The following is a 25,208-nucleotide window of genomic DNA, read 5'->3' on the forward strand; positions in this document are numbered from 1 at the left end:
CATTTTTCCAGTTTTTTTTTTATTAAAACAGAAAATTCAAACATTTTTTCATATAGAGGACTTGCAGATTCCAAAGAACATGTGTGATGGGGTGCCTGGGTGGCTCAGTCGGTTGTGTCCAACTCTTGGTTTTGGCTCAGGTCTTGATCTCACAGTTTGTGGTTTCAAGCCCCGCATGGGGCTCCGTGCTGACAGCTCAGAGCCTGGAGTCTGCTTCAGATTCTGTGTCTCCTTCTCTCTCTGCCCCTCCCCTGCTCTCTCTCTCTCTCTCTCTCTCTCTCTCTCTCTCTCGAAAATAAATCTTGAAAACAAAAACAAAGACCATGGATGAGACTAATTTTAAGGCACAATGGCTTCAGAGCAGCATGGGAAAGAGGGCAGGAGTATAGCCACCTTTAAACCACTACCCTGGCCTGCCCTGCGTGCTACACCCCACCCCACAGCTGTCACCACCAAGCCCAAGAGGACGAGTGAAGAAACTAAAGAAGAAAAAGCCCGGGGTGCCTGGGTGGCTCAGTCAGTTAAGCGTCCAACTTCAGGTCATGATCTCACGGTTTGTGGGGTTGAGCCCTGCGTTGGGCTCTCTGCTGTCAGCACAGAGCGTGTTTCGGATCCTCTGTCCTCCCCTCCATCTGCCCCTCCCCTGCTCACTCACTCCCTCTCAAAAATAAATAAACATTAAAAAAAAAAAAGATGAAAAAGCCCAAGGGAAGGATAAATCACAGAGCAGATGGGCATTCTTTCCTGCTTAATTTGCTCTTCCATAAAAAGGCACCTTGCAGAAAAGGGAGCAAATAACCAAATATACAAAAATGGAGGTGCCAAATGAAGCTTGTGCATTCTTTATAACGGTGTTCTTGTGTTCTGTACCATCTGAATGACTTTTATCAAGTTTTATACAGATGCAGAATTCTTTTTTTGTACGGTATGTTGGCACAGAGAACGCCTCATTGTTTTGGGGAAGGGCAAATGTCACACTAACAGAGTTATCTCAGGAACCAAGTGAAATAGCCACAGGGCTGAAAACAAGAGTTTGTGTCCTTGGTTTTGGGAGTATTCTTCTCAGTTGCCAAGAGAAGGGATTCACTGACATTCACAGCCACTGTGGCATTTGCCTGTAGTGTGAGGAAACAAAAATTCATTTTTTAGGTCCTCTTCTCCATTCCTTTGTGCCCTTAGAATGAACTTTATGTCCTTAAACTCAGACGTGTTGGTACCTAGCACTCCTTTCCTTGGGGGCTCCAGGTCTGGTCTTTTCAGGGATGACATGGGCACTGAGTTCCCTAAAAAAGCCAGGAAGCAATGTTTTGTGTTTGTTTTTTTTTTTTTATTGTGGACCTTAAATTCTGCAGTTTTCATGACATTTCCTCAAAATCAAGGTCTGCTTGTGAAAGGAGTTAACATGTTAATTGTTCCTCATTTACCTAAACTTCTCCCATTTAAATAATCAAGTAAAAATTTCCTTGGGCTTTAGGGTGCCTTGGTGGCTCAATTGGTTGAACATCTGACTCTTGATTTTGGCTCAGGTCATGATCTCATGGTTCCTGAGATGAACCTCTGAGCTGGGCTATGCGTTGACAGCATGGAGCCTACCTAGATTCTCTCTCCCTCTCTCTCTACCCCTCCCCCTCCTCTCTCTGCCCTTCCCCTGTGCACGCGTGTGGGCACACTCTCAAAATAAACATTAAAAACAATAATAAAAATAAAAGGTATCATGGGGCGCCTGGGTGACTCAGTCAGTTAAGCGGCCCACTTTGGCTCAGGTCATGATCTCGCAGCCCGTGGTTTTGAGCCCTGCGTCGGGCTCTGTGCTGACAGCTGGGAGCCTGTAGCCTGCTTCAGATTCTGTGTCTCCCTCTCTCTCTGCTCCTCCCCTACTCATGCTCTGTCTCTCTCTCTGAAAAATGAATAAATGTTAAAAAAAAAGTATTAAAGCCCATTTGTTTTAGGAAAAACATTACTTAAACCTTTTCAACTTTCAGAAAAATCTACATGTTTCTGAATATGGGCTCAATTTTAAGTTCTACCTTAGTGTAATATTTGTTTCAGAAGTGAGACAATGAATATGTTATTGAGCCACAGGGGGAAAAAACCTCCTGATCTTAATGTGTATCAACAGCCATCAAACATGTTCATATTTGGGGCCCCTGGGTGACTCAGTTGGTTAAGCATCAGACTCTTGAACTGTGAGATCAAGCCCTGAGTCGGGGTCTGAGATAACAGTCTGATAGGGATTCTTGGGATCCTCTCTGGGGATTCTCTCTCCCTCTCTCTCTGCCTCTCCCCTGCTCTCTATCAGTCTCTCTCTCAAAATAAATAAATAAACTTAAAGAGAAGACTTCCTTGGGTTTTATAGCTTTCCCTTTTTTGTAAGGAAATAAGGGAAATTGAAAGTTTCTGTATACCATGGCCACCCATGACCTGAATGAAATGCTGAGATTGTTAATGAAAATTAGCCTTAATAATATCGATACAATTTGGAGAGAGATACAGAGAGAATGAATCACTGGCTTGATTAAAATATTCCTGGGCTCTGATTCCATGTCCATCAGACAACCTTCTGAGGGCTGATTTGAGCTCTCAAGTGTCCTCGTGATAGGAAGAGAGAGCTTTGAACAGTGAGCATGAGGGTTTATTTGTGGAAACTGACATTCTAATTCTAAAATTAGGATGGATATTCAATTATATAGAATTCCAAAGGACCTAGAAAACCAAAGTGATCTTTAAAGAACATTGTTGGAAGATATATACTACCAGATATGAAGACTTACAATAATTAATCTATAATAATTAAGAAAATATGGTATTGGTACAAGAATAAAGATCAATGGAAGAGAACAGAGAGCCCAGAAACAGACATTTGGACATAGTCACATGATCACCAAGAGATGGGACTGCAACTAGGGAGGAAAGGCTAGTCTTTCTATCACTGGTGCTAGGTCAAATTGACATCTATATGGAAAAAAAATCAATTCTCACCTCACACTGTACACAAAAATTAACTCAAAATGTAGCACAGACCTAAATGTAAAGCCAAAACCACAAAACCTCCAGAAGAAAACAGAGGAGAAAATCGTAGTGACCTTAGGTTTGGCAAAGAATTCTTTTTTTTTTTTGGCAAAGAATTCTTAAATAGGACACAAAAAGAATGAAACAAGAGAAGAAACTTGATAAGCTGGACTTTATAAAATTAAAAACTTTTACTTTGAGGGGCGCCTAGGTGGCTTAGTCCGTTAAGCATCCGACTTCAGCTCAGGTCATGATCTCATGGTTTGTAAGTTCAAGCCCCATGTTGGGTTCTGTGCTGACAGCTCAGAGCCTGGAGCCTGCTTCAGATTCTGTCTCCCTCTCTCTCTGTGCCTCCCCCACTGCTTGTGCTCTGTCTCTCTCTCTTTCAAAAATAAACATTAAAAAATTTAAAATAAGGGGCGCCTGGGTGGCTCAGTCGGTTGAGCATCCAACTTCGGCTCAGGTCATGATCTCACGGTTCATGGGTTCGAGCCCCGCGTCGGGCTCTGTGCTGATGCTCAGAGCCTGGAGCCTGTTTCTGATTCTGTCTCCCTCTCTCTCTGCCCCTCCCCTGTTCATGCTGTCTTTGTCTCGAGAATAAATAAACATTAAAAAAATTTTTTTAATTAAAATAAATAAATGTCATTTATTGTCAATTATACCTTAATAAAACTGTTCAAGAAGAAACTTTCCCAGGAGGTGACACTACCTGCTTGCTCTCCTCCAGGATGTGAGCTTCTCTGGAGCTGGGTCCAACTCCCTGGAGGGCCATGCAGGAGGCTGAATTAATGGGGAGGCCTGTGGAAGAGGCCCTTGAGGTCAGGAACGCCAAGCTAGGTGATGGCAGTCAACTTGGGCGTGTTTGGCAGGTAATACCTTCCATTTTCCCAACACATGGTGCTTGTCCTTCAAACAGGCCCAGCTCATCCCTGCCTCCAGCCCCCAATCTTCATGTAGCTGAGATGTCCTCATCATTTAGGTCTTAGCATGGATGTCAAGTACCTTTACTGAACACCATGTCCTCAGGTCATTTTCTGTATTTCTCTATTTTCTTTTCCTTTTTTTCCCCCATTGTATGCACCACAATTAAATTCTTTCTTTCTTTCTTTCTTTCTTTCTTTCTTTCTTTCTTTCTTTCCTTCTGGGGGGAGCACAAGTAGGGGAGGGGCAGAGAGAGGGGGACAGAGGATCCGAAGTGGGCTCTGCACTGACAGGCTGACAGCAGTAAGCCTGAAGTGGGGCTCGAACTCACAAACTGTGAGATCATGACCTGAGCTGAAGTCAGACATTTAACCCACTGGGCTACCCAGGTGCCTCTCACAATCAAATTCATTTAGTTATTTTAAAAAAAATTTTTTTAATGTTCATTTATTTCTGAGACAGAGAGAGACAGAGCATGAGTAGCGGAGGGGCAGAGAGAGGGGAGACACAGAATCTGAAGTAGGCTCCAGGCTCTGAGCTGTCAGCACAGAGCCCAACGCGGGGCTCGAACTCACAGTGAGATCATGACCTGAGCCGAAGTCGGACACTCAACCGATTGAGCCACCCAGGCACCCCTCATTTAGTTATTTTTTTTTAACATTTAAGTTATCTCTACCCTCAACATGGGGCTCAAACTCATGAGCCCAAGACCAAGAGTTGCATGCTCTATCAGCTGAGCCAGCCAGGCGCCTCTCTTTTCATTTTCACTATTTATCCTCTTCCTCTCTCCTCTATGCTGCTGGGGCCCCAAAGATCCCTTTTACCGGTGATGCACCCACCTCATACATGCGTTAAGTGCTGGCTGACAACTCACAGCTGCCCTGGCCAATACATCATGGGAAATGAAGGGTAGGAGAGAAGGGAGAGGGTGTTAAAAACTTGCTTTCTTGTGGTAAGGAGGCCTAACTGTGCAATTTATGCAGTTACCTATGGGATGGGGCTGACACTAGTTTCCAACTGAGGCCACTCTCCTGCTTACTTTAGTTTGTTGCCCCGCCCTGCCCTGTTTCCCCCATCCCTTCTCCTGGAAGCACTTCCCCAATAAATCACTAAGCAAGAATTCTCATCTCAGTCTCTGCTTCCGGGAACCTGACCCATGACACCCAGACACTAGAAACTATCTTGTTTTTGTTTTATTGTTTGTTTTAGGGACTTATCTTGTTCAATCAGTCCCTTACATCAAATTCCTATCTCTGGCTCTGCTTCTAAACCTCCCCCCACACACCCCCACCACACACACCCCCACTATAGTTTGATAAGAGAACATCTCCTTCACTTCTGTACAACCACGCCTGGAACACAGCAGACAATAACTGCTGAATATGGGAAGAGCCCAGGGTCTGTTTTATAGCTAGACCGTGTGCACCCCTTCTGTCCCAGGCTGGCCCAACCTGGAGGCATTGTGAGTCATAGCTGGTGGACAGCAGCTTAGTGGTTCAGGGATGGGGCCAGGCCTGGGAGAGCAGCTTGGCACCTCCGACACATCCTCCAGGTGAGGCACAACATGCAGTGAGCATTACTGGGAAAGGGCCCTCTAGGAAGACGCAGCCTTAAACATGGGCCTGGCTGCACATCTCAGGCTCTCTTTGGGCTTTCAGAGAGATGATGCCCTGAGTCAGATCTAGGGGGTAGTACCACCCCTTCAGCCCAGCTGTGTGCGAGAGGAATAAGTGTGTGTTGGATTGATGAAGGCATGATAGAGTTCTATCCCTTTTCACCCTCCTGGAGAGAAGAGGAATTTAAAAGAGAACACATAGCCCTCTTCCCATTTAATAGAGTCAGCACTTACAGGCGCTGGCGGAGACAGAGAATGAAACTTGTCTGTTATCTGGACTTTAGCTTCCTTGAGGATGTAGTCCACTTGGGAGAAAAGTCATGTGTAGTCTGCATAACCTCTATGACTTTGAATTCTAAGCATAGGTCCTAGCCCATGGCACAGGCCCCCAAGATGTCACTGAGCATAATGCACCACTGTCACCTACATACACATCTGGGTTCCTAGTTGGACCAGTAGCATCTTGAGGGCAGGCACAGGCTAAGAACCCCTGCCCAGACCAAGCCTGGCCCAGAGCAGTTTATAAAATAACTGAACGTGGCAATAATGCCTTTGTTTATTTTAGACATCCTACCAAATACTTTCCTGAATCCAGACCTAGCCCTGGCTTTGTCATCCAGCAGTGCCCTCTTATCCACAGAATGAAGTTTATGCCCTGGTCCCCTTTCTAGCGTCCTCTTCTATTCCCAGCCGAGTCCCCTACACAAACCCTACTCCAAACTCTTCCTTACATGGGGAACATGCAAGCTGTGCCTGGTCTTCACTCTGCCTAGAGGTTCTCCATTGTCCACCCTCAACCTACATGGCAAAGTCCTGCTCAACTTTTAAGTACCTGTCTCTATTGTTCCCTTCTCCTGGGACAGCAATCCCTTCCAGCAGCCTGTCCTATGCTCAGAAAGCAAGGGATATGGTCCTTCATCCGCATTTTGTCTCCTGGGCCTGACACACAGTGGTCTTTGGAGAAGGTAGTTTCAGGAGATTGCTGTCAGTGCCAGTGTGCAGGGATGGGCTCCTCAGCGACCAGCACCCTAGTGCCAGCCTCAGAGCTAAGCCCTGCCCACCGATCCTCGCGGTTTGACCGGACAGCCTGTCCAAGCAGGCTGCTCACCCGGACTCTTGCTCCCCAGCAGTGCCCCTGGCTCGCCTTCATCATTCTGGACACAGGGCCTCCAGAGGCAAGGGCGCAGCCCTGGTCGCCCACGTCCTCGAGGCTCGGCACTGGGCACCCACGCGCCCCACAAGGTCCACTCGGTCCTCGCCCTGGAGGCCTTCAGGTGTCTTAGCTCAGGCCACATCAGCCGCCTTTGGGAGCAGCTGCAGCAGTTCTGGGCCGACCACTTCTCGCAGCGCTTCTCCCCGCGGCGCCCGCCGCTGCGCCGCATCTCCTCCATGTCCACCTTCTACTTGCTAGACCACCGGACGCGCCAGGCCGAGCTGGGCCTCAGCTACGGCGCGCCGCGCACTCGCCTGAGCGATGAGGCCTTTGTGTTCCGCGGCGGCCAGTGGACCACCGAGGGGCAGCCGCGGCGGTCGCGACCGCTGCTGCCCTCACCCAGCAACTCGGGCTGGAAGACGCAGGTGCAGGGGGTCAACAGCCAATTGTTGCTGGAGGAGAACAACTACCTGAAGCTACAGCAGGAGCTGCTCATGGACATGCTGACTGAGACCACAGCGCGCATGCACCTGCTGGAGAAGCAGCTCGATTCCCAGGCCAGCCCGGCGTCTGGGGCGCGCTCCTGGCAGAGGAAGATGCGCAAACGCGAAGGCGCGAACGCGGTGCTCTTGCTCCAGCCGCGCGCTCTGGAGTCGCGGTGACGCAATAAAGCCCGTGCGGCGCACGCGCATTTCGCTCCTCGCTGCCGGCCCGGCGCCTTCGTGGGCAGCCAAGTGGGGTCGGCTCGGGCTCGCGACCTGCGGGTAGGGACCGTCACTTAGTGCGCGTTAGTGGACGGGTGACTCAGCCGTCAGCCCGTCTCGGGAGGGCGCGATAGGGCCGTGGAGGAAGGTGTGTGTGCGGCCCGCTGGGAACGCGGAGTGGGAGCCAGGCTTGCAAAGGGCAGTGCTAGGGGAGGGAGGAGTGGAGTGGGCGCGAGGATGGCAAGCAGGGGTGAGCAGTGGCGTTCTTGGCCCAAGGAACGGAGGACGAAGTCGGGGAGACAGTGAAACCTTGGGAGCTCAGCGATGCAGGGTGCGGTGAGGCGGTGAGGCGGAGAGGGTCGGGGACCTCGCTCTTGGCTCCCCTGGTTTAGAGGAGCGGCGCGGGCCAGAGGGTTTCAGCCTGAGTCCGGAGTATGTGTATTTTACGAAGCTTTCTCGAAACTGGGCCTCAGCCTCTCCCAGCTGCTGTGTGGCTTTTGGCGGGTAGCTTCTCCGTTACAGGTCTCCTTTCCTCCTCTGTAGAATAAAGGGTTTGTCTCACCCGGGGTGCAAACAAGCACTCTCCAGAGCTAAGCCTGTAACACAGATAGGATTTGCTCCACCCGCGTTGTTTAAAAGTTTTGCATTAGTTGTCAACATTAAAATTTTTTTAAATATTTATTTATTTTTGAGAGGGGGGAGGGACAGAGAGAGAGGGAGACACAGAATCCGAAGCAGGCTCCTGGCTTGCTTTCAGCACAGAGGCCGAGGCAGGGCTCCAACCCACCAATGAGATCATGACGTGAGCCAGTCAGTCGCTTAACTGCCTGAGCCCCCCAGGTGCCCCTAGTTGCCAACATTTAAGAATTTGGAAATTTCATATTAAAAATCCAGATTTCCTGTGCTCTCAAAGAGATTTGGCCATCCTGGAACTTCATTTTGTCCTACAGCAGTGGCCTTGAGCTGAATCGTGGCTGTTACCTCCTGGTGAGTTTCACTCCTTTCTTCTGGTAGGTGTCTGATTTTGCTCTCCTCCTAGATCCATTTTGGTTCAGGGACACGGGGGGTCTGCTTCCCCCAACCCCTATACACACAAAGTATAGTAGAAGGTGCTTCAGGGAGTGTGTTGTACTTGTGGTTGATGTAACTGCACAACAAAAGGTAGTGACACCAGTCCTTGCAATCTGTAACCTTTTCCCTGGAATGTAGACAGGGCATTTCAGCAACCGCTGAAACCCGAGAGCGTGGGCCCTTTTCCCTAGGGTCAGGTAATACCTGTGAGAGAAGTGAGTGTCCTGCCTCCACCTAACTTGCCTTCAGGAGTAGACTAGGGATTACTAAACAGCTACTTTGATAGATGTTTTTCTGTGGGTTTGTTTTTGTTTTGTTTATTTTAAATGTTTATTTTTGAGAGAGAACACATGTGCATGAGCAGGGGAGGAGCAGAGAGAGAGAAGGAGACAGAATTCGATGCAGGCTCCCCACTGTGAGCACAGAGCTGGAAGTGGGGCTCTATCTCATGAACCCTGCCAGGTCATGGCCTGAGCTGAAGTCAGATGCCAGACTGAGCTACCCAGGCGCCTGACTTAACAGCTACTTTGTACAAAGATATGGACTTATTTATTCAATCAGGAAAACAACACAAAACATGTCATTAGACACTAAGTTTAAAACATTTTGAGCAGTGCTTTTTTTTGTATTTAGTAATTCTGTGTATACATTAATGTAAATTAAATAAAAAATATTTAAAATAGTTATGATGAAATCAATTTTCCTTTTAAAATAATTAAGAAAGGGGTGCCTGGTTGCTCAGTCAGTGAGGTGTCCAACTTCATTCAGCTCAGGTCAGGATCTCATGGTTTGTGGGTTTGAGCCCTGCATCAAGCTCTATGCTGACAGCTCAGAGCCTGGAGCCTGCTTCTGATTCTGTGTCTCCCTCTCTCTCTGCCCCTCCCCTGCTCATGCCCTGTCTCTGTCTCTCAAAAATGAATAAATGTTAAAAAAAAATTTTTAAATAACTAAGAAAGGGGCACCTGGCTGACCTAGTCGGAAGAGTGTGTGCTCTTGATCCAGAGATTTTGAGTTTGAGCCCCATGTTGGGTATAGAGATTACTGAAATAAACTATTTAAATAAACAAAATGAAGAAAAAATATATACAGACAAGGAAATGGAAAGGGAGTCAAAATGATAACACCAGAAAAAAATCAAGCCCAAAATAAGGTGCTAATGGAGAAACCATACTAAGTGAAAGATGCCAGACTCAAAGGGTTAGATATATGATTCTCTTTATATAGTATACCCATAATAGGCAAATCCAGAGAGACAGGAAGCAGATTGGTGGTTACCAAGGGCTGGTGGGGGGGGGGGGTGGGATTTGGGAGGAGGCAGTGACTGCTTAGCAGGCAAAGGGATCCCTTTTAAAGTGACGAAAAATATTTTGGAACTGTTTGGTAATGGTTGTACAGCACTGAATGCTCTAAAAGCCACTGAATTGTACACTTCAGTGAATTTTGTGTTACGCGAATTTTATCACAGTAAAAAAAAAATTTTTTTTTAAGAAAGTGCTTTACATAAAAACATGAAGTAGGGGTGCCTGGGTGGCTCAGTCCATTAAGCGTCCAACTTAGGCTCAGGTCATGACCTCACGGTTTGTGGGTTTGAGCCCCCTGTCCGGCTGTGTGCTGACAGCTCGGAGCCTGGAGCCTACTTTGGATTCTGTGTCTCCCTCTCTCTCTCTGCCCCTCACCCACTCACACTCTGTCTCTCTCTCCTTCAAAAATAAACATTTTTTAAAAATTAAAAAAAAGAAACATGCAGTAAAACGACATGAGTTGTAGGGAAACAGCTAAAATCATAACAATGATCCAGGAATGCCTAAAGTTTAGGGAATATTGCTTTGATCAAAATACTTAACAATAAAGTAGTTGCGCTGACAGACCAGAGCAGCAGGCAGGCAGGGAGCCCCATGTTTAGGGAGAGGCCATCCAAGTGGAGAAAGGGCCGGAAATAAATGCAGCAGGATGATATTTTGAGATATCTGACTTTGTTCTTCCTGCTATGGAATTTCAGCCCCTGACTGAGGCAGCCAAGTGTATTGCCCCAGGGAAGGATGTGACAAGAGCAGAAAGCTTGCACAAAGGACTCTTTGTGGCTTTCACCTCCTACAGCTCACAACTCTGGGGATCAGAGCTTTGCAGAAAAATATTTTGGGGCTTGAAGAGGGAGGTCAAAGAGGCCGCAGATTTGTCTACAGCAAGAGGAAAGATGAAGGGAAATGGGAGCAGAGAAGCTGGTAGGTCTCCCATCTTGGAAAGAAAAAATTCCTTATCTTGACCCTACATTACTTTCCAGCTACTGCCCCATTTCTCTGCTTCCCTTTATAATGAAACTCCAAGAAGTTTCCTGTATTCACTGTCCTCAGTTCCTCCCCTCCCTCTTTGCTCTGCTCTCTGTCAAAGATGCCATCACCCTGCTATGTTGCTTTGTCCTTTGCCCATTGTCCATCCTCACCTTGGCCGATCAGCATTTCAGGCAGTTGAGGCCTCCTCCTCCTTGAAACACTGTCTTCATCTGGCATGGGGGAGGGAGGCACTGCACTCTCCCGATTTGCTTCTTCCCTCACACCATTCCCTCCTTCTCAGTGTCTGGCTGATTTTACTCTCACTTCCTTCAGGTATCTGCTTAAAATTTTTTTTTATGTTTTTATTTTATATTTGAAAGAGAGAGAGAGCAAGCAGGGGAGGGGCAGAGAAATGGAGACAGACTCTGAAGCAGGCTCCAGGCTCCGAGCTGTCAGCATAGATCCCAACATGTTGCTTGAAATCACAGTGACATCATGACCTGAGCTGAAGTCAGATGCCTAACCAGCTGAGCCACTCAGCCCCTAGGTATCTGCTTAAATGTCATCTTTTCAGTGAAGTTTTCCCTGATGACTCTATTTTTTAATTGTTTTTTTTTAGAAGTTTTATATATTTATTTTGAGAGAGAGGGAAAGCGACCAGGGGAGGGCCAGAGAAAGGGGGAAAGAGAGAGAATCCCAATCAGGCTCTGCACCATCAGCGTAGAGCCCAACGTGGGGCTCAATCTTAGGAACCGTCAGATCATGACTTGAGCGAAGTCAAGAGACAGACGCTTAACCTACTGAACCACCCAGGGACCACCCCTCCCCACCCCCCACCATATCTCTATTTAAATGAGCATATGTTCTCCCCAGCTGAAACCAGACCAGCACAACTTACCCTTCTTTCCTGTTTTGTTTTCTAACACCTGTTACCATTTGATAGGCTGTATATTTTATTGTCCTTCTCCCCCCCCCCCCCCACCTCTTACCCCACCACCACTACTAGGACACAAGCTCCATAGAGCTGTTATATTCTCTCCTGTATTTCAGTATTTAATGACACTTATTAGGACCTCTGAAAATATTCCTAGAATGAACATGAAAGAGCGGTCCTAGGCCGGCCAACTCCATTTTGTTCTGTGTCCTCCATCTTGAGTGACTATGTCCCTGACATGGCCCCCTTTCCCGGAAAACCACAGAAAGAAATTCCCCTTCAAACCTCAGACCAAGCCTCTTCCCCTTGAGTAACTTCCGGCTCACCCGTTCAAACCTCCCATTCAAACCACGCCTGGCAACCTGCGCAACAGGACTCTGACCCTTCCCCAGCCAATCGGCTAAGGCCACGACCATTACCCCGCCAACTGCCCCTAGATCCCTATAAAACCTTTGTGCTTTTGAAACTCGCTCTCTCTCTCTCCCTGGCATCTCACCGCTGCATCGGTGCAGGTAGGGGATTGAGCTCGAGCTAGCTCGAGTAAAGGCTCTTTGCTTTTGCATCGGACTCGGCTCCCTGGTGGTCTTTGGAGATCACGAATTCTGGGCATAACATTTGGGGGCTCGTCCGGGATCCCCAAGACCCCCGAGGGACCCCCGACCCAGAGAGCCTGACTGGCCATGGTTAGTGTGTGTTCGTTCCCTGTCTCTTCTCTGTGAGCTCATTTATGAAATTCTGGTAGTGCCCGGTGCAGTCTAAGTGGACGCATTGGAGGACCTCGGGCCAGGAGTTTCGGAAGACGTTCCGATCCTCCCTTCTGGAGGGACGTGGATTCCCCTCAAAGGTCTAAGACGAGGTGGGTCGCTCCCGCCGGTCGGTGTGAGGCCGTCGTCTAGCTTTCAGTTTTGCTTCCACGGAGTTGGAAGAGTTTCTAGGGGCCCTCTGTTTGTCTGTTTCTGTGTTTCTCTGTTTTGTTCTGTGGACTTACTGGACGGACGTTATGGGACAGACTCAGACTACTCCTCTAAGTATTATGATTGATCACTTTAAGGATGTCAGGGGAAGAGCTAACAACCTCAGTGTGGAAGTCCGAAAGGGTTGGTGGCAGGTTTTTTGTTCTAGCGAGTGGTCAGCTTTCAATGTCAGATGGCTGCCAGAGGGAACCTTCAAGCTCCCTACCATCCACGAAGTCGGGTATCATCTCTCGGCCTAAGATGGGCCATCCTGATCAGCTCCCTTACACTATCACTTGGCAGGACCTTGTAGAAGACCCACCCTCTTGGCTTAAGCCCTTCCTAGCCCCACGCCCTCTGGAGCCAAAACGCATTCTCGCTTTGCAGGGGACAGAAAAGAAGGAGAACCAGAAAAGTCTTACCCAGCTTTCAGCACCCCTCTACCCTGTCCTACAAGGGGGGACTGAAGAAGAATTAATTTTTCCTCCCCCGTATAACCCCCCTAGGATGCCAGAAGAACACCATCCTCCTCCTCTGGGGGAGACAGATGCTGTTCCGAGAGCAGGAGGCGGAAACGCTCCAGTGGGAAGCCCGCCCTTTACCAGACAAAGGGCTCAGAGGGAGCAATCCGTCTCCGCCGCCGACTCCACTATTCTGCTCCTGCGAGCCACCGGGCCCCCAGATGTGGAGGGGAATCAGCCCCATCACTATTGGCCTTTCGCCACTAGTGACCTCTACAATTGGAAAGCTCAGAATCCTAAGTTTTCCAAGAAACCAACAGGGCTTATTGATCTGTTAGACTCTGTTCTTTTTACCCATCAGCCCACATGGGGCGATTGCCAGCAGCTTTTGCAGGTCCTGTTCATGACTGAGGAAAGAGAAAGAATCCTCAATGAGGCCCGAAAACTAGTTCCGGGCGCAGATGGGAATCCCACCACCAACCAGGCTCAGATAGATGCCTCCTTCCCCTTAACTCGGCCCCAGTGGAATTTCAACACGGCAGAAGGTAAGGAGAGGCTCGGGGTCTACCGCCAGACTCTAATGGGGGGTCTCCAAATGGCTGCTAGGAAGCCAACCAATTTGGCCAAGGTAGAAAATGTGCAACAGGAAAAAGATGAATCTCTGGCTGCCTTTTTAGAACGGATCATGGAGGCATTCCGTACCTATACCCCCATGGATCCAGAGGCTCTGGAAAGCAAGGCAGCTGTTATCATGGCCTTTGTAAACCAATCGGCCATAGACGTTAGGAAAAAATTACAAAAAACAGATAGACTAGGAGAAAAAATGTCTGCAGAACTTACTGGTGGTAGCCAAAAAGGTATATAATAACCGGGAGCCTCCTGAGGATAAGCAGGCTCACGCCATGGTGGCTGCCAGAAGTAAGCAGACTCGAGACCTGGCCAGAATACTACTAGCTACCACTGCTGACTTCCCCGAGGAACGAGACCGCCGTCTCCGGCAGCTGGCGGACAACTCAAGAGGAGGTAAAGGAACCACCAAGGGGGGGAGGCAGAGGCTGCAGAAAGATCAGTGCGCATACTGCAAGGAGATAAGGCATTGGGTCCGAGATTGTCCGAAAAAGGCCAGCGGGAAGGGAAGCAAGACTGATTGGGTAAAAGTCTTAGAGCTAGATGAACTGAGTGATTAGGGGAGTTGGGGTTCAGACCCTCTCCCTGAGCCCAGGGTAACTCTTAAAGTGGAGGGGACCCTGGTTGACTTCCTTATCGACACTAGAGCACAACAGTCGGTCCTCCACACCCCACAAGGAATGGTAGCCAGCAAGAAGTCCTGGGTACAAGGGGCAACTGGTATGAGCCAGTATTCATGGACTATCCGAAGAACGGTAGATGTGGGGACGGGATGGGTATCCCACTCCTTTATGGTAATACCGGAATGCCCCTACCCGCTGTTAGGACGGGATTTACTGACCAAGATTGGAGCTCAGATAACTTTCAGACAAGGGGGGCCTCAGGTCACCGATGGCAAGGGCCACCCCATCCAGGTCCTGACCATGAAACTAGAGGATGAATACCACCTCCACAAGGAGGCACTCTCGAGAGAGGATAATATAGACAGATGGCTACAAGAATTCCCCTCGGTTTGGGCAGAGACGGGGGGGATAGGACTAGCCGCTCACAGGACCCCGGTCCTGGTAGAGCTCAAGCCAGGAGAAGGTCCGGTAAGAATCAAACAATACCCCATAACTCAGGAGGCCCGGAAGGGGATCCAGCCACACATCTGGAGACTACGAAGCCTAGGGGTACTAGTTCCTTGCCAGTCTGCCTGGAACACCCCCCTACTGCCGGTCAAAAAGCCTCACACAAATGACTATCGACCGGTACAAGACCTCCGGGAAGTAAATAAGAGGGTCACGGACATATATCCAACTGTTCCCAACCCATATACTCTCTTGAGCTCCTTGGCACTCTCCAGGGTCTGTATACTGTACTAGATTTAAAGGACGCCTTCTTCAGTCTGCCGCTGGCACCCCAGAGCCAACCCTTGTTCGCCTTCGAGTGGCATGATCCAGAGGAGGGCTACAGTGGGCAACTCACCTGGACACGGCTGCCTCAGGGGTTTAAAAATTCGCCCACCATCTTTGATGAGGCACTACACGAGGGCCTGGGTGAGTACAGAAAGGAGCACCGTGGCCTCACCCTTCTACAGTATGTAGATGACATCCTGATTGCTGCTGACATAGCCAAGGACCGTGAGCGAGGGACCCAGGAACTGCTGGCTACCCTGGGGGCCTTAGGATACTGCGCATCCACGAAGAAGGCTCAGATATGCAGGGAGAGGGTAAGTTACCTGGGATACATCCTGGAGGGCGGACAGCAGTGGTTATCAGATGCCAGAAAAGAAACTGTCCTAAAGATCCCTACTCCCAACTCCCGAAAGGAAGTAAGGGAATTCCTAGGATCTGCCAGCTACTGCTGCTTCCGGGTTCTGGGTTTTGCTGAGATCGCCAGGCCCCTATATGAAGCTCCCAAAGAGGGGAAAACATTTAAATGGACTGAAAAAGAAGAAACTGCCTTTAATCAGTTGAAAAAGGCCCTCCTAAGTGCCCCAGCCCTGGGCCTGCCAGACATTACGAAGCCCTTCCATCTCTTTGTAGACGAACACAAGGGAATAGCAAAAGGGGTTCTAACTCAAGCCTTAGGCCCTTGGAACCACCCGGTGGCTTACCTGTCCAAGAAGCTAGACCCAGTGGCTGCCGGCTGGCCGCCATGCCTAAGAATTATTGCGGCGACAGCACTCCTAGTCAAGGACGCAGACAAACTGACCCTAGAACAGGAGATCTGGATCACGACCCCACACGCCATTGAAGGGGTCCTGAAACAGCCTCCTGATAGATGGATGAGTAACACACTTATTACTAGAGCCTCCTACTCAACCCTCCATGAGTGCAGTTCCACCCCAGTGCGGCCCTCAATCCTGCAACCCTGCTGCCCGACCCTGACCTAGATGCTCCACTACATGACTGTGTGGGGATCCTGGAGCAAGTACATGGATTCCGGACGGATCTGACCGACTGGCCCCTCCCCGATGCCGAGGCTACTTGGTTCACTGATGGCAGCAGCTTTGTGTGGGACGGACACAGAGTCACCAATAGGACACCAAAATAGAGCAAGTTATATCTGCTTGCAAGACCTGCCAACTCACCAATGCAAGAGCCACATCAAATAAAAAAGGAACCAGGCTCAGAGGCACCAGACCAGGAGCCCAATGGGAGGTCAACTTCACTGAAGTTAAACCAGGAAAGTATGGTTATAAATATCTTATTATTTATAGACACCTTCTCTGGCTGGGTGGAGGCATACTCAACCAAGCATGAAATGGCTCAGACGGTAGTTAAGAAGCTACTAGAAGACATCTTACCCACGTATGGTTTTCCTGCCATGGTAGGATCAGACAACGGACCAGCTTTTATCTCTCAGGTAATGCAGGCAGTAGCCAAGGCTGTGGGGGCAAACTGGAAATTACATTGTGCTTATAGGCCCCAGAGCTCAGGACAGGTAGAAAGAATGAATAGAACCCTAAAAGAGACCCTTACCAAATTAACCATGGAGACTGGCGGGGACTGGGTGACTCTCCTACCGTATGCCCTTTACTGGGTTAGGAATACTCCTTACACCCTGGGTTTTACTCCCTATGAAATCATGTTTGGCAGGCCACCCCCTATTATTCCCAACCTTCGAGCTGAACTTCTTGCTGAGTTTAAAGATCAAGAACTTTTTCTTTCCTTGAGAGGGCTCCAGAGGGTGCACGAGGACATTTGGCCGCACCTCCGTGCCATCTACGAGACTGGCCCGACCCCGACACCTCATCAGTACAGGCCGGGAGACTGGGTCTACGTCAAGAGGCACCACCGAGAGACCCTCGAGCCGCACTGGAAGGGACCCTACATCGTGGTGCTGACAACCCCCACCGCTCTCAAAGTAGACGGCATCGCGACCTGGGTCCATCACACCCACGTTCGGCCAGCGGACCCCTCCACAATCCGGAAGGACTTCGTCACGTGATGGGCTGTCAATCGGGACCAACACAACCCGCTCAAGCTCAGGTTACAGCACATTCGACCCACCTGATATTGGTAATTCTGTTAGCTCTGCTCGTCACTGCTCATGCTGCCGAGAGTCCCCACGCCCCCCAAAACATCACCTGGCAGATCATAGACACCAGCTCGGGGACAATACTTAATCAGACTTCCCAGAGCCACCCCACGAATACTTGGTTCCCAGAACTTTGCGTAGACCTCCAAACTCTGCTCCCCTTGTCACCATATGCTCCCGGATTCCATGCGCAGAACCTTTATTTCTATGTCTGCCCCGGCCACTCTCGCTCGAGCACATGTGGGGACGCGGCTGACTACTTTTGCGCCTCCTGGTCATGTGTCTCGACGGGGCACATCTGGTGGACCCCACCACGCACCGGAGATCTCATTGTGGTAAAGCGGCCCAGTGGCCCCCGACCGCCATATGCCTGGGGGCGCGGTAATCCCATAGTTATATCCTTTACAAGCCAAGGTAAAAAAACAACAGGATGGGAGAGTGGAAAAACCTGGGGACTCAGGATATATGACCGGGTTAGGCTGGGAGCCAAGGACAAGGGAACGTTATTTACCCTCCGAATGCAAGCGACTCCCCTTGCCCAGCAGTCCCCCACAGGGGTAGGACCCAACCAAGTACTAGTTCCCCGACCTGCCCCCACCTGGACAGCCACTCCCAGAAACACCTAGGCCTTGGCCACACAGCCCTCCACATCCCCTGTCCCTACCGGAGCGTCACCCGCATTTCTGCCCCAGGTCACAACTTACTATCTGATACAGACCCCTGTGGAGCACAGTTGTCGGAGCATACCAGGTACTAAACGCTTCTAGACCCGACCTGACCACGTCCTGTTTGCTCTGTCTAGATGTCCGGCCCCCATATTACGAAGATATTGCCATTAAAGGCAATTATACAACAGCCTCCAACTCTAGCTCCTGCAGATGGCAGCAGGCTACTGCAAGACTAATCCTCCAGGCGGTAACAGGGCAGGGCACTTGCATAAGCCACGTGCCCCCCGGGCAGTCACATCTCTAATGAAACCCTAACAGTCCCCAGGGAGACAGTGTATCTACTTCCCCCCGAAAATGCATGGTGGGCCTGTTCCAGCGGCCTCACTCCCTGCATCCACTCCCAAGTCCTTAACTCCTCGAAAGAAGGCTTCTGCATACTCGTGTAGTTGATTCCCAAGCTAGTGTACCATTCGGGGGAAGAAATACTTAACAGGTTAGGCTCTACTAACCCCCGAAGTAAGAGAGAGCCTATTACAACCCTAACTCTGGCTGCGCTCTTGGAACTGGGATTAGCGGGAGCAGGGACCGGAATATCCTCACTCGTCATCCAGGACAAAAACTACGGAACCCTAAGGGCAGCCATTGACTTAGACATAGAAAGAATTGAGAAATCAATTTCTCATTTACAGGAATCCCTTACTTCCTTATCAGAAGTAGTACTCCAAAACAGAAGGGGATTAGACTTATTATTCATGCAGCAAGGAGGACTATATGCAGCCCTAGGGGAAGAATGTTGCTTCTATGTTGGTCACTTGGGGGTCGTAAAAGAATCTATGGCCCTCATAAGGGAAGGGCTGCAAAAACAAAAGTTTAGAGAGAGAACAATCTCAGTCCTGGTACGAGTCTTTGTTCAACTGGTCTCCCTGGTTAGCTACCCTCATCTCGGCCCTTGCCGGACCCCTCACCATCCTGCTCCTACTATTAACCCTCGGACCCTATATCATCAACAGACCAGTTTGTCAGGGACTGCATAGGGGCCGTCCAACTAATGGTCCTCCGTGCTCAGTGCAAGCCCCTAATAACAGAAGAGGACAAAATAGAAATGCAGCTGGTCCCATGATTGGGTCCATAAGCTACATGACAAGGGGGAATGAAAGAGCGGACCTAGGCCGGCCAACTCCATTTTGTTCTGTGTCCTCCATCTTGAGTGACTACGTCCCTGACATGGCCCCCTTTCCCAGAAAACCACAGAAAGAAATTCCCATTCAAACCTCAGACCACATCTCCTCCCTTTGAGTAACTTCCCGCTCACCCGTTCAAACTTCCCATTCAAACCACACCTGGCAACCTGCGCAAGGGGACTCTGACCCTTCCCCAGCCAATTGGCTAAGGCCACAACCATTACCCCACCAACTGCCCCTAGATCCCTATAACACCTTTGTGCTTTTGAACCTCGCTCTCTCTGGCATCTCACTGCTGCATCGGTGCAGGTAGGGGATTGAGCTCGAGCTAGCTCGAATAAAGGCTCTTTGCTTTTGCATCAGACTCGGCTCCCTGGTGATCTTTGGGGATCACGAATTCTGGGCATAACAAAGGTCTACAGGACCAGGCACCTGAATCCCAGGGAGCAGATGGTGTCTGGCCTTTGTCATTGGCCCAGATGTCTGATCCCCTAGGAGGCAGGAAAGATGTACTAGATGTGTTGGAACTTTTGGTTACATCTTATCAGCCCACCTCTGACTTTAGCCACAGCTATGGTAGATGGCTCCATGTACACTGTCAGTGCCTCGTTTCAAGTGTCTACTGTAGGTTTCTCTGCTTTTCTGCTTTAGGGCTTTCTCCTAAGCCTCAGGACCTCTCTCAACCATAGGCATAGCCTGGGAGTGCAGGTGAGTTAACGCCTTCTGAGGCAACCTTCAACTCATAAGGGACAGAAGCCAAAATACACTTTGTTGAATTTTCCTTCTACCCTGTGTCATTCTCCTCCCTCCCTCTCATTTCCTGGATTCACCTACCATATCAACTGCCCCCAAGTTCTAGGCTCAGTCTCTGCTTTCATGGGGATTCAAGCTAAAACAGTAGGAAGTAGCAATGGAAGGGAGACTATAGGGATAGGAATCTAGAACTGGCTCATCTACCATTCAGAAGGCAACAGCGACCTCCCACCACTGGGGTGGTGATAACCCCTAATCTGAAGCATAAGACTTTTCCTTTTGGTAGATTGGAATAAGATAGAAGTTGAAGGGAAAGCTTGGCTTATGAAGTAGCTTTGGCCCTTGAAAGATGGGAAGGCAACTGTAATTACAAGGATTATAGGGGTGGCTAGTTTTTCTAAACCTGCTTAGAAACTTTGCAGAAGGCATGTAAGACTCAAGTTAGCCCACTCGACTGAGGGCACAATATGAAAGCCAGAAAGTCTCCCGAGGCAACGTAAATGCTAACTTGGGGCGCCTGTGTGACTCAGTTAAGCATCCGATTTCGGCTCAGGTCATGATCTTGTGGTTCGTGAGTTCGAACCCCATGTCGGGCTCTGTGCTGACAGCTCGGACTCTGGAGCCTGCTTCGGATTCTGTCTCCCTCTCTCTCTCTGCCCCTCCCTGCCTTTGCTCTCTCTCTCTCTCTCTCTCAAAAATAAATAAAGAAAATTAAGACATACTTACTTTTTCAGCAAAGCGTGCTGAAAACTGGGCCCACAATTTAACCATAAGGGCAGCAGAGCTGTGGAGCAGACCAGTGGATCCTCAACAAATTTCCTGTGCTAGAGTCAGGGCTTGAAGGGGATGGGGTGGGGGGGGGGAACGGGGAGGGGGAGGAGGGGGCGGAGGAAGGTGGGATCCTGAGGCCTGGGCCTGGCATGGGGTTGTTTGGGTGGATATATATAAGAATCTTGAGCCTGAGAGCCCTGAGCAGTAGCTGCTTCCTTGCCTTGATATAGAAGAACAGTCTAGTTTGCCTGGAGGCTATGCAAAGATCTCACTTGAGGTGAATGTCTTACTATCCTCTCCGCTCATTGCCTCCAGACCAACAACTAGAATTGGGTCTCAGCATGGCCTCTGCAGTGAAGCACAGTCCCTACTCTAGGAGGAAATAGCTCAGTCACCCAAAAACTTGCAGGACAGGTCTGACTGCAGGGACTGGAGAAGCACACCCAGGGAGTGGATCTTCAAGGTACCAGATGGGGGTGGGATACAGAATATTGTCGAGCAAGTTGGTTGATATGGGAGCATTTCCCATAACTGAAGACTTAAAGTGCTGCCAAGAACACCCAGAGCTTGTCCTAAGGTGCTTCTGGATGACTCCGGAAGTTTGGACACCGTGGTGGCCTCAGTCAGATGAGTTGGAGATGCCAGCATTGCCTTGGCTGAGTTTTAAAATTTTTTTTTTTTCAACGTTTTATTTATTTTGGGGACAGAAAGAGACAGAGCATGAACGGGGGAGGGGCAGAGAGAGAGGGAGACACAGAATCGGAAACAGGCTCCAGGCTCCGAGCCATCAGCCCAGAGCCTGACGCGGGGCTCGAACTCACGGACCGCGAGATCGTGACCTGGCTGAAGTCGGACGCCTAACCGACTGCGCCACCCAGGCGCCCCTTGGCTGAGTTTTAAAGAAGGGAACCAAAGGCTCAGGGGAGTGGGAATGTTAAAATGGCTTTATTACATAAAACCAGAAGATCCACCATTTGACTGTTCTTTAGCAGCTGCCCAGAGGATGCTCCCTCCACTAAGGCAGTAGGGGATGAGACAGTAAAGGCAGCATTGAGTCATCTAGAAGCTGTTGGTGGCTGTCCCCTCTGGGCCAGAATTGACAGCAGGAGAGGCTGCCACGGAACGGGGCTTCCTAGTGCCATTGGAGATGATGGCTTCCTAGTGCCATTGGAGATGATGGGATTCTCGAGTGGCATTTAGCTATTCCGATGGTGATATGATACTTAACAGCCAGAGGACAGAAGGGCCTTCTCACCGCACTTTGCAGCAAGACTGGAGTGGCCGCTAGGGGACGTCTTGCTTCTCAGAGCTCTCTGGCAATGCCATGGGTGTCCACGGGGGCAAAATAAATGGGCAGCCAAAGGAGGCAGAGAGTGGGGTGCCTGGGTGGCTCAGTCGGTTAAGCGTCAGACTCTTGACACTCAGGTCATGATCTCACAGTTCCTGGGTTCGAGCTCCCTGTTGGGCCCTGTGCTGACAGTGCGGAGCCTGCTTGGGATTCTCTCTCTCCCTCCCTCTCTGCCCCTCTCCTGCTTGTGCTCTCTCTCAAAATAAATAAATAAACATTAAAAAAGAAAAAGGAGGCAGAGAGTGAGCAGTGTAGAAAACATGAGGGAGCAAGGAGAGACATGCACGCAGAGATCTGACAGTCTTGCAGTTTAAAATGCCTTCGTCTTCAGGCGTTATGTAGACATATCCGAGAGGAAGGAAAGGGAGATGGGACAGCTCCAAACTGAAGTTAAGTTTCCACCACTGCTGTCGAATGGCGGGTTCGACATACAAATTAAGTTATGGGAAAACATTTACAAACCACATTTCCTGCACCGCTGGAAATGTGGAGTGAGACATGGACTGGCTACAAATACCAATAAGGAAACCAGGCAATATGAGACGCTGAGAAATGTGACAGTGACAGACCAAATTCAGACCCCGTGGGTGTGTCTTAGTTCAGGCTGCTGTCAAAATACGGTATTTTGGGTGGCTTTAATTTCCGCAACAGAAATTTGCTGGAGTTCAAGGTCAGGATGCCAGCATGGCCCAGGCGAGGGCTGTCTTGCAGAGGCCAGCTTCTCCTTGTATCCGTACATGGCAGAGAGCAGAGCAGGGAAGCAAGCTCTCTCGTGACTCTCATGAGGGCACTAATTCCGTCATGAGGGCTCCATGTCATAATCTTACCGAACCTGCTCACCTCCTTAAGGCCCCACCTCCCGATGCCATCACATTGGGGGTGGGGTTTTGCCACATGAATCATTTTGGGAGTGGGGGACACACAGTCCATAACAGGATGCAAATGCTGGAATCCTAAGCAGGCTCAGCAGGGAGCAATGCTGAACCCAGGACCCCTACCTGTAGCCATGGCCCTCTGCACCTGAACCCACCCCACCAGCCCAGGTGATGGATAGAAACTGGGGTGGTAACATCGGTCAATAAGAATGGTCAGTGGTTTCAGCTGGACGAGAAGAAACAAGAGAAGGGGACGGTTAGGGGTGGTGGTTGTATAACAATGCAAATGTGGTTAATACCACTTCACTGTACACCAAAAAATGGTTAGGATGGTCAATGTTTCTGTCCTGTGTATTTGTCACTTAGTAAAAAGGAGGGAAAAATGGTTAGGGGTGACTGTGCTGAGAATGGGGTCCAGAACAGAATATTGGCCAGAGGAACGTAAGAAGCAGCACAGCTTTGAAGAGAAAAAACAAACCGTGTCTGAAAAGTTGCATCTTTCCAGAAAACAACCTGCAATTCCCAGAGCCAAGCGCTTTCGAGAACGTGTTTAAGATGAAAGGGGAGAGGGACAGATGTGACAGCTGAGTGAGCATAGATGGGGGGTCATGTGTCCAGGATGGCCAGGGCATTGGCCTTGGCATTGGCTAGGATGGTGCCTCCTGCCTTCTGTAGGGGACCCAGGTGGCCTGGGTGTTTCCCACAAAACCACCTGCTTGCCCTGTGTCTGTCTGGGAGCTAAGGGGTCACAACCTCACCCCAGTTTTCTACTTTTCCTGTTTCCATCTGGCTCAGTGCCACACAGTTTCCCCATGAGCACTTTACCCTTGCTCCTGCCTCACCCCTCAGTTCCGACACGGGTGTGTCTCTTCTTTCAGATTCTTGGGGCCACTCCTACCAGGATTGACCCCCTCTCCAGTTCAGTCTGGGAGGCCATCCGTGCTCTGCCTTGCCTGCTGTTGAATCTTGGACGCGTTCAGAATAAGAGCGAGATCACTCAGAAGCCTGTGCCCAAGATGTGCGTCTGCACACACGTGGGACAGGAATACCACAGAAGCCTGTGGCAGCCAGAGGGGACTGGGCACAGAGCAGAGGCCCGAAGAACTTGCTCGGTCACCGGGAACAGTGCCAACAGGGAGTGAGGAGGCCTCACGTGGGACCCTGGGAAGCAGGAGTGGCTCTAGGGCTGTGACCAGCACCACTATCCCTGGAGCCACAGAGCAGGAGCCTTGGCCCCTGTACCCTCGGGAGCCACCACCCATCAGCCTGTCTGCTGCTTTCTGTCCCCTCCTAGTATATCGCACCTACAAAAATTTTAGCAATACTGTAATATCATATACTCAATTTGTTTTCAACTGGTCCGTGCCCTATCTCTGATCAGGCAGAGCTGAATAGAAGTAAGGGGACAGAGGGTCATGGGGACTCTGTGCACTCACCAGTGGGTGGACTGGGTGTAGACCTTAGAAACCCATGTCCTGGGGTTATGCCAGCAGAGTTACAACTCTCCAGGGAAAGTGCAAGACCAGTCAGTGGCTTGGTGTGTGGATGACCATGGACTGAGGCCTGTGTGTGGCCTGAAAACCAATAGCGATGGGACTGTGGAGCATGGCCCTTCACACCGTGCGCAGGCCTCTGAAGAGACACATCCACCGGTCACAATGTATGGACATTTTTGGGTCCTGATTTTCAAGCAAACTAAAACAAACAAAAAACACCCCCCCCCCCCACACACACCAAAACCGATAGAGGGGCGCCTAGGTGGCTCAGTCAGTTAAGCGTCTGACTCTTGATTTCGGCTCAGGTCATAATCTCACAATTTGTGGGTTCGAGCCCCGAGTTGGGCTCTGCACTGACAGTGCGGAGCCTGCTCGGGATTCTCTCTCTTTCTCTCTCTGCCCCTCCCATTCTCTCTCTCTCAAAATAAATAAATTTAAAACCCTAACACAGAAGACAGTTGGGGAAAGTTGAAAATAGGCTGCATATTTGATGATATTACAGAATTGTTAAATTTGTGTAGGCATGATATATAGGGGTTATGTTTTGTGTTTTTGAAATCCTTATCTTTCAGAGAGACTTACTGAAATACTTACAGATGAAATGATAAGATGTCTGGAATTCATTTCCCAGTAGTCTAGGATGTGGGTTGGGTAAGTGGGTGAGAGTACAAATGAAAAGATTTGGTTATAAACTATTGATTGTAGAAGCTGGGTGATGGGTACCTGAGGGTTTGTCATACTATTCTTTCTAATTTTGTGTGGTGGATATTTTCTGCAATAAATTGTTTTCAAAAAGAAAAAAAAGAGAAGCCTGAATTCCCCCGCCCCCTGTAACCATTTTAAAGAGATTTCATTAGTAATTACAAATCTCCC

The 25,208-nt window shown here is 49.6% G+C and overlaps 1 protein-coding gene across 8 annotated transcripts; it reads left to right on the forward strand.

Annotated features, from left to right (window-relative positions):
* The first annotated feature begins 5,246 nt into the window (after positions 1–5,246).
* CBY3 (chibby family member 3) lies at positions 5,247–24,635 on the forward strand. 8 transcript variants are annotated; one of them, XM_047861245.1, is made up of 4 exons: positions 5,247–5,482; positions 6,673–7,550; positions 8,297–8,389; positions 23,718–24,635. In XM_047861245.1, the coding sequence occupies exons 1-2, from the start codon at positions 5,433–5,435 to the stop codon at positions 7,358–7,360; spliced, it is 738 nt and encodes a 245-aa protein (XP_047717201.1). In that variant the 5' UTR covers positions 5,247–5,432; the 3' UTR covers positions 7,361–7,550; positions 8,297–8,389; positions 23,718–24,635. The 8 variants fall into 8 exon arrangements, with proteins under 8 accessions (XP_047717201.1, XP_047717194.1, XP_047717247.1 ...); XM_047861238.1 differs by lacking the exon at positions 23,718–24,635 and adding an exon at positions 16,880–16,935; XM_047861291.1 differs by lacking the exon at positions 23,718–24,635 and adding an exon at positions 16,882–16,924 and having other exon boundaries at positions 8,316–8,389.
* The last annotated feature ends 573 nt before the right edge of the window (positions 24,636–25,208 follow it).

This window comes from Prionailurus viverrinus, chromosome A1 (genome assembly GCF_022837055.1).
Source record: "Prionailurus viverrinus isolate Anna chromosome A1, UM_Priviv_1.0, whole genome shotgun sequence".
Lineage (NCBI taxonomy): Eukaryota > Metazoa > Chordata > Mammalia > Carnivora > Felidae > Prionailurus > Prionailurus viverrinus.

Excerpts from the sequence above, each read along its gene's own strand:
- CBY3 (XM_047861245.1), top strand. The coding sequence starts at position 5,433 with ATGGGGCCAGGCCTGGGAGAGCAGCTTGGCACCTCCGACACATCCTCC. Across the intron at positions 5,483-6,672 it reads ACCTCCGACACATCCTCCAG|CAGTGCCCCTGGCTCGCCTT; the intron begins GTGAGGCACAAC and ends CTTGCTCCCCAG.